This window comes from Galeopterus variegatus, unplaced genomic scaffold, assembly GCF_000696425.1.
Source record: "Galeopterus variegatus unplaced genomic scaffold, G_variegatus-3.0.2 Scaffold938, whole genome shotgun sequence".
NCBI lineage: Eukaryota > Metazoa > Chordata > Mammalia > Dermoptera > Cynocephalidae > Galeopterus > Galeopterus variegatus.
This window is the reverse complement of record NW_007727049.1, coordinates 400,384-412,577: the sequence shown is the minus strand read 5'-3', so window position 1 is coordinate 412,577 and position 12,194 is coordinate 400,384. Positions and strand designations below refer to the sequence as shown.

The following is a 12,194-nucleotide window of genomic DNA, read 5'->3' as shown; positions in this document are numbered from 1 at the left end:
AACACCAAGTCAAGGGTTAAGATCCCCTTACCGGTCATCTTTTAAAAAAAAAAAAAAAGAAAGAAAAATAGGATTAAAAGATAATACGAATCTTACCATGAACTCTTTGAAGTACCCTCATACTTAAATCCCATTATCCCTTTTATCTCATTAGAAACTTAGGACTCAGAAAGGTTAAGTAACTGGCCCAGGGTGCTCAGCTCCTAGAAAGCTGTCATGGGATGATACCAGTTACACCACAGGTCGCCATCGTGAATCAGAGTATACTGTGCTCTCTACGTCAGTTACCTCCACTGCTCTCCACAATACACAGGGAGGGGTTAGAACCCATTTTATAGGTGAAGAAATTGATGCTCACAGGCTAAATAATTCCCACAAGATTCCAAGCTCAATAAAAACCAACAAACCAGCAACAACAATAAATAAGATAGAGAGCTACAACTGGAACATCATGCTGTCTTCTAACTTCAAATCTTTCACCTAAACTCTTCCTCCATGTTTCTTAAATCCCCACTAACATCTAGAAGGGAAAGTTCATGGAATTGCAACATGACAAAGAAGCAAATCAGCCTTCCTACCGCCATCCTGACTATCAACATCCAAATGAGGACAGCGCAGCCAAAAGGACTGATATCAGAACACAGGAAAGACTTCCCAAGTGCCAAGTAGCTGGGCAACGCCAGGACAAAAAGCACAGGGTTCTTTCAGTTTTCTGATCCAAGGATGGGAGGTCAACCAGAGTAGAGACAGGGGATTGGTCTGCATGATCTTAATAATAACATTAATAAAGCTAATATATGATAAGGTACATTGTACCAGACCCTTTGCTAAGTGCTATACCTTCATATAAGGTTGAATCTTCACAATATCCACATGATACAGTTTTACAGAGAAGGAAACTAAGGTTTGGGGAGATTAAGTCACACAATTAGTAAGCAGTAGAGCTGGGATTGAAACCCAAGCAGCCCAACTCCAGAGCACTCCTTTTATTTTATTTCATTTTATATTTTGGCAGCTGGCCAGTACAGGGATCAAACCCTGGACCCTGGTGTTGTCAGCACCATGCTCTAATCAACTGAGCTAACCAGCCAGCCCCAGAGTACTCCTTTTAAACCATGCTGTCTCCACCAGGGTGAGGCTCCTGCACCCACCTTTGGAGAGGTGATCTTGATGTAAACAATGATCGGGGCCAGCGAAGTCTTGGAGAGCTGGGCTGGGTGGTTGATGGTGTCAGCATCCAGAGCAACCAACTGAAGGGTCCGGGCCAGCTCGAAGATTCGCTCAATCTCACTCTGCACCTCAGCTGGGGGGCATGGAGTCGTGGGGAAGGGGGAATGTAAGGCGGTCCCCAGGAGGCGGTGGGTAGAGGGAAGACTTATGGAGACAGTCCCGCCACCACCTCCCATCCTTCCCACATCTGACCCAGAAAAAGGGGGTGAAGAAGGCAGGGGTGGACTCACCTAGGCTGGAACGTGTGTTGGAGCGCTCAATAATGATGTGCTTGCTGGGGTTGTTGAGGACTGACCGCTTAGCCAGGGAAATATCTGCCGTCACACGAGTGATAGAGATCCTGGGGGATGGGCCATGGCAGACAGTCAGGGGTCAGGGTGGGCTAGAATGCTCTGCCCACTCCCTAGACTCCAGGCCTGCCTCCTGTCCCTCAGTCCCAGAGTCCCAGCATTGTCACTCGAAGGCATTCTGCCCACCTCCTACAGCAGAGAGCCATGGGGGAGTAGAAAGCCAGCTCCCAGGGTCTTACCTGCCATCAAATCGATGCTTCAAGAAGTCAAATAAAGCTTTCTGCATCATGTCTGTAACCTGGGGTTGGGAAGTCAGGCATTTAAAACCATTCGGTGGAGGGCTGCTGGGTATTTGCACCCTCCCTTGCCTCCTTCTTTGGAAATTCCTGAGAAAAATGGGCCTTTATATGGCAGGGGGGACTTACTTCTGGGTCTAAGGGGCTTCCAGTATGGTCTCTGATTCCAAAGGTCCTTCTAAGTTGTATTTCTGGGAGGGCTCTTCAGGGGGTTTCTTTGGGGGACTTTGCCCTCCTAAATGCATCTCCCTGTGGGTCAGGCCCCTGTGGGGATTTTCTCTGAAGGTCTGTAGCCCTCTAGGGAGAATACCCTAGGAATCTGGGATCTTCTAGGGATCTCTCTGGGGTCTGAAGACTTTTCTATGGAGTCTCTCTCGATGTCTGGGCCCTTCTGGATCCACTCCCCTCTAGGAGCTCCTACCTCATAGCCCTTGAGCGACGGTCCCACCAGGATGATGGGCCTCATGGAAGGCACCACGTCATAGGGGGGCACATGCTCTGTCTGGGGGGGGAAGCAGGAAGGGGAAACCCCCAGAGTGGAGATGGCATTAGCCCCTCTCCCCCAACCTCCAGGCTCCCCCATGCATCCTTTCCTCCCCCTGGTCCCAGAGCCCAGATGTGGGGACTAAAGTGAGGGTGGGGAGGGATAGCCAGGGAAAACCAGGAAGGGTGCAGGATATTGGGGGCAGATATGGGAACATGCGTTAGAAGGTCCCCCTAGCTCATCCCGGGGGGTGGGGAGGGGGACACAGAAAGCTGTGATACTCACCGACTTCTGCTTCTGTTTGGCTGGGTCCAGAGATTGCCAAGAGAGGGGAGAGGGAAGAGAGGGGGGAGGGTACCCAGGCAGGGGCAGAGGGCAAGAAAGGAGCCAGGACAAGAGAGGGAGGGAGAGCGGGCAGACGAGGAGAGATAACAGGGCATGCGTGTTAGTGACAGACAGAGCCAGAGAGAGGAGATGGGACCCCACGCCAAGGGGGAGCCAGAGATAGCCCTGACTCAGGGCTGGGAGCAGAACTGACAGTTGGTCCAGTGGACTTGGAAATATTCAGACATACCCCACCCCCTTTCTGGGTCTGGGAAAAGAGCTGGGGAGGGTGACAGCCCCTTATTTGGTGCCCATCTCCCACCCCCAGCAGGAAATGGGTCCAACCTGCCCATTTTAAGGGTTCCCTTAACTGTCTTGCTCTGCAGCCAGTAGACCCCTCCATGTGCCCAGGCATGGAGTTGGAAAAGGGTAAAGAAAGAATGCCATTCCACTCCACACTTCACATGCCGGGGTGAGGGCAAAAACTGGAATATTCCATTGGTAGTGAGGGGAAAGGTCAGGTTTTATTACCCCCAGACCCTGCTTCCTCAGGATGGGGCAGCCTTCCAAGGGCAAGAACCATCCCTTCCCTGGGAAGCAGGCCAGGGTAGGTTTGTGTATGGAGATGGATGTGCCTATTCTACCCTTTCCTCCACTTTGGCAGGAAGGCCTAATAGCTGGTACCACACCTGGATCCACTCCAGCCCCCTTCCCCCCACCACAGAGCTGGGCCCTGACTCTACCCCCCTGCAAGAACCCAGCAAGGATTACCTTCTTAAAGAAGGGGATGCGTTTGCCGTGGGGTGGCGGGGTGGTGACACTGCTAACACTAGTCTTGGCAGAGCCGCAGTGCTCACCAAGCTCTGCCTCCTCCTCCTCTAAATCTAGGGGATCTAGTTCAAAGGCTAAGTTAGTCATTTCATTACCTGGACCGGAGAGGCAGGAGAGAGGGAGGAAGGAGGCGAGGTGGGGAGAAGGAGTGAGATGGACATGGAGACACAAGTACAGAACGCAGGGATGGGGATGGGGAAAAAAGAAAGAAGAAGAGGTGAATGGAACAGGGCTGGGAGAAATGAATGGGGGAGGGGCACAGGGGAGGCAGGCAGAGAGATGGAGCTACCAAAGAAAGGGGAGAGGAGAGACATAACAGGCCCAGCTTGTGGGGTATCCTACTCTTCATGGAGGGGACACCACTGAATGGGTTTGGGGGACTCAGGATTGGGGTGCCTCCTACTGCAGGGAAAGGAGGGGTCAGGTGGTAGAGAGACCACCCCATCCAGGAGCTTGCCCCACCCCCTGGGATGGAGACAGCTCTTACCACTGGCAGGGGGTGTGGGGCGGCGGGTGCCAGTCACCACGTCTCCCAGACTGGAACTGGAGTTGTCGCCTGATTTGCTGTGTGGGCAGAGAGGCAAATCGAGCTGTGAGCAAAGGGGTGGGGGCGGGGAACGTGTCATCTCACATGCTGCACACCTGGAGGTCCTCTAGCCCTACTGGTGATGCCTTGGGCAGCTCTGTGCCCTTAGGGCGGGGGTCACCCTCACAAATCGAGCTGTGAGCAAAGGGGTGGGGGCGGGGAACGTGTCATCTCACATGCTGCACACCCGGAGGTCCTCTAGCCCTACTGGTGATGCCTTGGGCAGCTCTGTGCCCTTAGGGCGGGGGTCACCCTCGAGCCCTAGTCCTGGCTTGATGGTTTCCCTGTGGTTGGGAGTGCCTGCCCCCACCCTCAGCCAGACACCTGGAGCTGAGGCGATTCTGGCGCAGCTTCTGTTCCTGCAGCAGGCGCAGGCTGTCCAGTTTGACAGGGCTGGGGATGAAGCCAACCTCACAGCCCTCCTTCACCAGCCGCCCGATCCACCAGTCGTTATTGTATTTCTGTGAACAAGGCAGGTGGGGTGACAGAGACCAAGAGGGTAACTGGAGGTGCAAGCCAACAGTCACCATCCAGGGGAACCCACTCCAAATTTGGCTACCCTGCACAGGAGTGGCACCCTCAAAAAGTCCCCCAACCCCTCAGCTCCTGCCACTGAGTATAGCCCCCAGTTTTCGGGACAGCTCCAGAACCAGCATCCTCTCTGGCCATGAACCACCTCTCCCCCAGCACATCCCCATTCTGAGAACCATTCCTCTCCCCATGTGCCCACCCTACTCCAGAAAGGCAGCAGGAGTAAATACTGACGCCTACATGTCCCTGACATACTGCCACTCCAGTTCGGGCCTCATGATAAACCCTCCCATCAACCTTGTGACCTAGGCATTACCACCCCATTTTACCAATGTAAATGAAAATGGTACTAAATGGCTCAGAGAGGTGGAGAGATTTATCTAAGGTCACAGAGCAAATTCAGCCTAGCGTTGCTGGGCTGAGAGGCCATTTTTTCCACCAGAGCTCTGGCTGCCCCTTCCTGGCACCACTCTCCTGCACTCCCTCCAGATGCCAGCACTCTCCCCACCTCCTTGATGTGCAGGAAGTCCTTGGGCTCGAAGGTGATGGCCACTCCCTGCACAGGCACCTCATCCCCTGGAGTTGGATTGTAGCCGACATTTGTCCGCACAGCAAATGCCACTGGCTTGGTCTAAAGAAGGCACATGGGGGAGGATGACAACCAGAGGGTTAAACTACAATGTCATGTACAATTTCCTGATAGGGGTGGTGTTTACATAGATGCCTGCTTTGTCAATTGTGTATTAAAATGTGTACTGAACGGTTTATGTGGTCTTCTGTATGTATATTAACTATTACAATTTTATTTATTGATTGATTGATTTTTGTGAGGATCATAACCCTTGGCTTGGTGTCGCCTGCACTGCGCTCAGCCAGGGAACGCACCGGCCATCCCTATATAGGATCCGAACCTGCAGCCTCGGCACTCCCAGCGCCGCACTCTCCCGAGTGAGCCACGTGGTCAGCCCTAACTATTACAATTTTAAAAAAAAAAGCAAAAAATGGAATTTAGCCCTGTCAGGGTAGAGGGAGGCATTGGGAATGATAAGTATTGGTGGTGTGGGAGCCCAGAAAGACACCAAGAAGAAAAAACTAATATAAATAAAAAAATATATAAAATATAAATATAAAAACTAAAAAAAAAGATAATAATGATAATAATGACAATAACAGTAGCTATAATTTAGTGTGCCAGGTACTGTTACTTGCTTCACGTGCATTATTTCCTTTATTCATCACAAAAATCCGATGAAGTTAAGTAGTGTGATTATCTTCATTCTAATGAATAAGGAGACTAAAGTTCAGAAAAGTTAAGGGACTTGCCTAAGATCACACAGCTATTAAGAGTAAGGGCTGGGCTTAGCTCAGCTGGTTAGAGCTTGGTGTTATAACACCAAGGTCAAAGGTTGGGATCCCTGTACTGGCCAGCCACCAAAAAAAAAAAAAAAGAAGAAAACATTTAGCACTTATCAAGCTCCCACTATGTGTAGAAATAGCATTAGGAATTATTATACTGTATATGGAGGCAGGCATTACAGTCCACATTGTACAGGTGAAGGACAGAGGCACATTGAGGTCTAGGGTACACAGCTAGGAAGTGGCTGGGCCAGGACTTGACCCTGGGTCTGTCCAGCCTCTATCTAAGGCCTGGGGATGGGGGAAATGATGCCGGCACGGCCCCTCCCCACATCTTTCTTACCTTGGCTTTCTCAAGCTGAGCTAACGCCTGGCGCTCTGCCTCCTTCCTCAAGGCTTCCCGGTCCTCCTCCAGAGATACATCAGAGTCTGATGGCCGGCTGGTGTAGGACTCTGCTGAGCCCTGAAAGCAGACACAGACAGCTCAGGGCCAGTGCTGACTCCCCCAGCTCCTGGGCCTGGAAGGTTCCACCCATCGTGGATGTCTCAAGATCCAGCCAGCCCAGCATGAGGCCACCAGGGCTAGGTATTAGGTGGAAGGGGCCAGGGGCTGAGATTTGAGGCCCCTGGAAGAGTGTGGCCCTAGGGAGGGTGACAGCAGCAAACAGGGGGTTAAGGCAGGTCCAAGGACAGCTGCATGAGGCCCAGGGAGGGGTGGGAATCTGATAGGGACACAGCACAAGGGAGGAGTGCCAGGGGATGAGTCTCTACTGCCTGCTCCTCCTCCTCTCCCCTGTCCCCACCATGGGGCTGAGATCGACTCAGCAGAGGCCCAGTGGCGTCCCTTCCAGGGACTGCAGCTGCCAGCTTAGGCCTGAGCTCTCTGCACTATTGGTGATGGGCAGCCTGCTGAGCATGATGGGGCCACCAAGAATGTTGCTATCTTCTGCTCGAGAGTGGAGGGAGATAGACCTCCATCTTCCCTGCTCCTCTAGTTGGTCCTGCCAGAATCAGGCCACTCTACTCAGAGCTCCAACCCTCAGCTCTCATAAGATACAAGAGAACCCAAGATTCTTGGAGTGGTGCCAGCAGAAGAGGCAAGTTAAGAGCAGAATGGGGGACAGACATTTCCCCAACACTAGGGCTGCTGAGTGCCAGGGTTCAGGCATGCTCAGAAGTCTGGGTGTGCCAGGAAGCTGGTTATGACCACACTGACCAACCCAGAGCACAATGAACTCCTTTAGGGATGCACACACATGTATAAGACACATGTAGCTGGTACAGATCTCATAGTGGGAATGAACATGCTTATTCATGTGTGGGCCTAGATGTGCAGCTACAGGTGTGTTCAGGAGGGTGTGTTCTATGGTGTGCGATGGTTGTGCACGATGGAGTGTGTACGGCTACGTGAGTGCATCCAGGGGGTCACCCTGGCTGTCTGCATCCCTGGAGTGGGAGGCGTGTGAGGGCAGGAGCCAGGAAGTGTGCACTTGGGTGGGGCTGTGCAGGGGTGGAGTCAGATAAGGGGTAGGAGGTAATGTGGGGAGAGAGCAGGACTGCAGAGATGTGGGGGTTCTTTCCAGAGGGCATGAAAAGGGTCACTTGTCCATTAGCTCACTGTGGAGGGGACCTAGGAAAGAGAGGAGCCAGAGTCCCACCTCTCCCCAGAGGCCCCTGGTCATTAGCCAGGGCAGTTACCCATCCCTTTCCCAGGCAAATCATGAAAATGAGAGACTTGTCGGGGAAAGGGTGGGCGAGGGTGGGGTCACTAACAGAAGATGGAAAAGAGACACGGAAGAGGGAGAATGAAACCCAGCTTAGCTACCACTCTCCACCCCTCCTGATGGGACCACCACAGACAGGGAGACAGACATCCAGAGAGCCAGGGAGACAGACATAGAGGTAGACTAGCAGAGAGGCACCCACTGACCCCAACACACACACACCCGCATGCGCACACGCAGACACATCAGAAATGGCGGGAGACAGGAAACAGTAAGGAGGCAAGGAGACAGGCTAGACTGCAGCCCCCCACCCCCACCAGCTTTCCTGAGAGGCTGCTCTACCTACCCGCCACGCCGCCCCATCCCCAGCTCACCACCACAAGGGTCCGGCTGGGCACTTCCATCCCGGCACCTTCGGTGCCTGGCCCTGCTGGCCTAGGGGGTGGCCCAAACTGCCCGTTCCCCCAGGGGGTTCAGGTTACAAGCAGAGTTGCTACATGTGCAAACTGCTAGGGTATATTTAGCTCAGAGATGTGGCAAGGACTGCCCCTCCACTCCCCGCCACCTACTGGGGGTCAGAGCCGGGGAGCTGAGAGAAGAAAGAATTGGAGGCTGGGTTCTGGCCCCCAGGGTTGGCAAACACTAAAGGACCCAAGGCCTTTTCCACCGAGAGGGGCAACACTGTGCACAGCATCATTCTTCCAAGCCCTGGCCCTGGCCCAGTCCTGCAATAGGAGGGATGAGGGAGCAACTGAAGAAAGGATTTCCTGTCTGTTTGTGTACTTAGGAGACACTGGGATGAAGGGTCCCTTCCTGAATCTCCCAAGTCAGGCCTAGGCTTCCATGTGCCAAGTGCTGTAGAGACAGAAGAATCTCAAAGAAGGGCCTCACTCCAATCTGTGGCAGATCTGCCTGGCACCACCCTCTCTCCTGGCGCAAGGGGGGGCTCACTTCCAGGGGCTCCTCCTCCCCACTGTCCCCTGCCCTCATATGACCTGCCCATTTCCTCTTTGACACACTCCTTTTTCTGGTCTGATCCCAAGCCCCTCTTGCCTTTTTTGGGTACCAGGCTTTGTTGAGATGCTCAGTAGTCATAGCAACCACATGCCTTTCTCACTGCCTCCCCCTGAGCCTAAGATGGCACAGGGTTGAGAGTCAAAGCAGAGATGAGAGTGGCAGCTTCCTGACTGAGCACAGAAGATCCCAGAAAGCTATTCTGTTCCCCGCTTCAGTCAGGGGTGCTGGACTAAAGTCCTCTCTAAAATCAACTATTTCCTACCCACCCTCCATCACACTTTCTGCTTATTAAACACTCATATCTGGGTGTGAGGAGTGTGTTTCCCTGACCAGTACCTAACCAGGGCTCCAGGGACCCAAATGTCCTAGCTCCTCATTTCCTAGGAACTGCCTCCATCCCACCCTGTCACCGATTCTGGGGGAGGACATGGAAGCAAACAGCCAGCAGGGGAAGTGGGTGACAGCCCAAAGCAAGCTAGAAGGAGGTAGCCAGGCTGTCCCTGAATGAGATGACGCAGGCAGGCAGGCAGGCAGGTGGCAGGGGCTAGTGCCAGTGCTGGGGGAGGGCCTGGGTAGGGGCGGGGACGGAGGGAGTGGCAGCAGTTGGCAGTAGATCCTGGAGAAGTCATGGGGTGTCAGGGTGATGGGGTGGTTCCAGGCAGGTGATAAATGACATAAGGAAGGGTGTCTGGAGAAACCGTAGACCCAGCTCACCGATGCTGGCCTCAACCAACCTCCCTCCTCTCAGCCAGCCTCCCCAGTACCTGGCGGACAAAGCTGTTGGATGTTGTATCCGAGGACGTGCTCCCATCTGACCGTTTGAACCGCCCTTTCCTCTTGCTGTATTTGCCCTGGAGAAGCCAGGAAGGAACAAGAGTGGAATCAGAAAGGCCTTTTCTCAACCCTCACCCGGAGGGCCCAGAGCGTCAGCCAAGTCTTGGGAATACCATTCCTGGATCCGAACCCCCCGCCCCCATCTTCTTCCTGAGCTGGTGCAGCCAGAGGTGAGGGGAGAACTCCCATCTTCACCACAGCCACGAGTGGGAAACAGTGCAAGAGAGCCCTAGGAGCACACACAGAACCCCTAAATCCAAGCCAGAGAGGCTGGGAAGGGGGAGGCGCTGAGAAGCTGGAGGTTCGTTAGACAGCAAAGCTAATTAAGATGCTGGGCAGGCTGCAGAGGCCTCCGGGGAAGGGAGAGGCTGCCTGCAGTGCTGGGGGGTGGAGAGCCGGGAAAGTCCCCTCCTCCTCCCCTTCAGCTGGAGCAGAGGGGGCCGAATGAGCTGGTGGCCCCAGAGAGAGGTGGAATTGCCAACCCAGGGCCCAGCTCTTTGCTTTTCACAGAATGGGGAGGGGATGGCAGCTCTGCACTCTTGCAGACCCAAAGCTAGAATTCTGGGGAGAGGGGATGAGGCACGGAACTGTATTTGGAAAGTAAACAGCCAACCCCAACCCTGGCCTGGAGCCATGGGGGCAGATTTTGCTCCTCACCCCTCTCCAGGACTTTTTCTGTGCCCCTCCTCACAATCACAGTGGCCACACCCCTACCCAAGGGGGCAAGAGGGAGCAAGCTTCCACACTCTACTCCCCAACTGCCACTGCCCACGCCCCATCCAGTCCCCACCAGGCTACATCAATCTAAATGCTTCTCGGCCCCACTGCAAGTCAAGCTTGGGACACAGACCCACAGGTCCCTGGGGTAGGCTGGCTCAGTCTCGCTGACTGGGCTCCAGCTTGGGTGGAGCGGATGCTGTCTGACCACTCAGGCAGCCACACATTCACGTGAGGGCTTCAGGTCTTTCCAGGCCTCCTGTAAAGGGAGCTCTTCTTTGCCTTCCCCAACTCACATACACAAACGTGGTTTCCGCCCAGCCCAGAATAGGAGGATGACTGAGGGTTCAGACCTTCAAGGCCCTGCCCCCAGTCTCCATCCTAGACTTCCTTTGGCCAGAAAACCTAGATGAGCCACAAACAGACTGGGGGCTCTGGCTCCAGGGACCTGAGTACGAAAGGGAGAATGGATAATGGGAAAGGGGGACACCTGGGGACCCTTTGAGAATCCTCCCTCGCCTTCCCTTCTCTTAAACCAGACATATAACCAAACCCTAGTTTTGAGGCTCCCCCAGTGGGCCGCAGACTCTTTCTCACCACCACCACCTCCCCAGGCTGGACAAAGGGAGTGGCACTCAGAGGGACAGGGGACAGCTGAAAGGAAGGCCCTAGTCAGCTGCCTCCCAGGCTCCAAGGGGCCTGGGGTGGTGGAGAGAGGTATTTTTAGGTCTGACCTGACCCCCTACATACCCATCAAACACATTATCATAGTGGTTGCAGTTACTCCAGGCTGACCACAGCCATAGAAGAGTTAATGCTATCCTTGGAGAAGGACACCACGTCCCAGAGAAATCCCTTGGCACGACCACCCCCGACCATGCTGGTCACCCCAAGGGAACTCATCACACCCAAGAAAGCCTCTTCCTGGGAGTAACCCAGGGGCATAAGAAAAGTGTGTGAGTGGGGGTAGGGTGGCAGACCCCTCCCCCAGGTGAAACAGCTTCTTCCCCTCCAGGGCAGTCAGTTGGCATCCATTCAACTTTCCAAACTTTGGAGGCTTTTTCAGGGCTGGGGAGCAGAGGGGGAGTGGGGGGGTGGAGGCTTAAGCCAACGTGGGTGCGCGGGGAGGGGAATTGGTCCAATATAGGGATGGAACTGAGGTTTTCAGGGCTGGGGAGCAGAGGGGGAGTGGGGGGGTGGAGGCTTAAGCCAACGTGGGTGCGTGGGGAGGGGAATTGGTCCAATATAGGGATGGAACTGAGATGGCTGGCAGGGAGGCCTGGCCCGAAGCTGGCCCCTTCCCCACCCTCGAGAGCCTTCTGCGGCTTCAAAGGCTTGTTGGCACCGCCCTCTGACCATCGCCTCGGCCATCTCTCAGTGCCACCCCCGCCCCACCCACACCCTCCCAGCGCCCCCGAGTGTGCTCCGCGTCGCCCCCCTTGCCTGACTCGCTCTCTAGCTTCCCTCAACCTCTTCTCAAGGCCCGGATCCCCCCACCAGCATCCCCACTCTCAGCACCCTGGAGTCGGTACCCAAGCAGCAGGGACCCTGAAGCGGGGGAATCGAGGAGGCGAGGGTGACAGGCAGCTCACCCGCCCCCTACCCGCTCCGCAGCACTGCAGCCCAACTCCCGGCCAAGCGCCCGTCAATCATTAACCCGCGGAGATGGGGGGCGCGCAAGCACCCCTCTCCCCTCTGCGCCAGGCATATAACTAACCCCTTCCTCCCCGGCGCCCCTCGAGCCGACTCCGACAAGACACGCGGGAGCAGCCCCATTTCCTCGGGCCCGGCCACCAGGCCTCACCTGTGGGCTGGGGTCGAAGACCTCCATGGGGATCTCCTGGGAGGGTGGGTAAGGGCTCCGGGACATGCTGGTCTTCTGGACCATGGAGAGGAGCCTCCTCTCCGGCCGCCGGCCCGGCCTAGCCGGGCGCCCTCAGCACATGGGAGAGGCCGTCGGAGCCGAGAACAGCG

General features: G+C 54.9%; 1 protein-coding gene across 2 annotated transcripts in view; it reads right to left on the bottom strand.

Annotated features, from left to right (window-relative positions):
- CACNB1 (calcium channel, voltage-dependent, beta 1 subunit) overlaps positions 1 to 12,194 on the bottom strand; it is an 18,758-nt gene extending 6,564 nt beyond the window's left edge. Inside the window, exons 1-11 of one of the 2 annotated variants that reach the window (XM_008573597.1) lie at positions 12,025 to 12,194; positions 9,434 to 9,520; positions 6,272 to 6,391; positions 5,081 to 5,203; positions 4,366 to 4,502; positions 3,943 to 4,019; positions 2,586 to 2,605; positions 2,238 to 2,318; positions 1,760 to 1,818; positions 1,461 to 1,570; positions 1,152 to 1,303 (exon numbers count right to left, since the gene is read on the bottom strand). In XM_008573597.1, coding sequence (XP_008571819.1) covers positions 1,152 to 1,303; positions 1,461 to 1,570; positions 1,760 to 1,818; positions 2,238 to 2,318; positions 2,586 to 2,605; positions 3,943 to 4,019; positions 4,366 to 4,502; positions 5,081 to 5,203; positions 6,272 to 6,391; positions 9,434 to 9,520; positions 12,025 to 12,108 — 1,050 coding nt within the window. In that variant the 5' untranslated portion in view covers positions 12,109 to 12,194. Of the gene's footprint in view, positions 1 to 1,151; positions 1,304 to 1,460; positions 1,571 to 1,759; positions 1,819 to 2,237; positions 2,319 to 2,585; positions 2,606 to 3,395; positions 3,551 to 3,942; positions 4,020 to 4,365; positions 4,503 to 5,080; positions 5,204 to 6,271; positions 6,392 to 9,433; positions 9,521 to 12,024 lie in introns of both variants that reach the window. The other variant, XM_008573598.1, reaches the window with a different exon arrangement.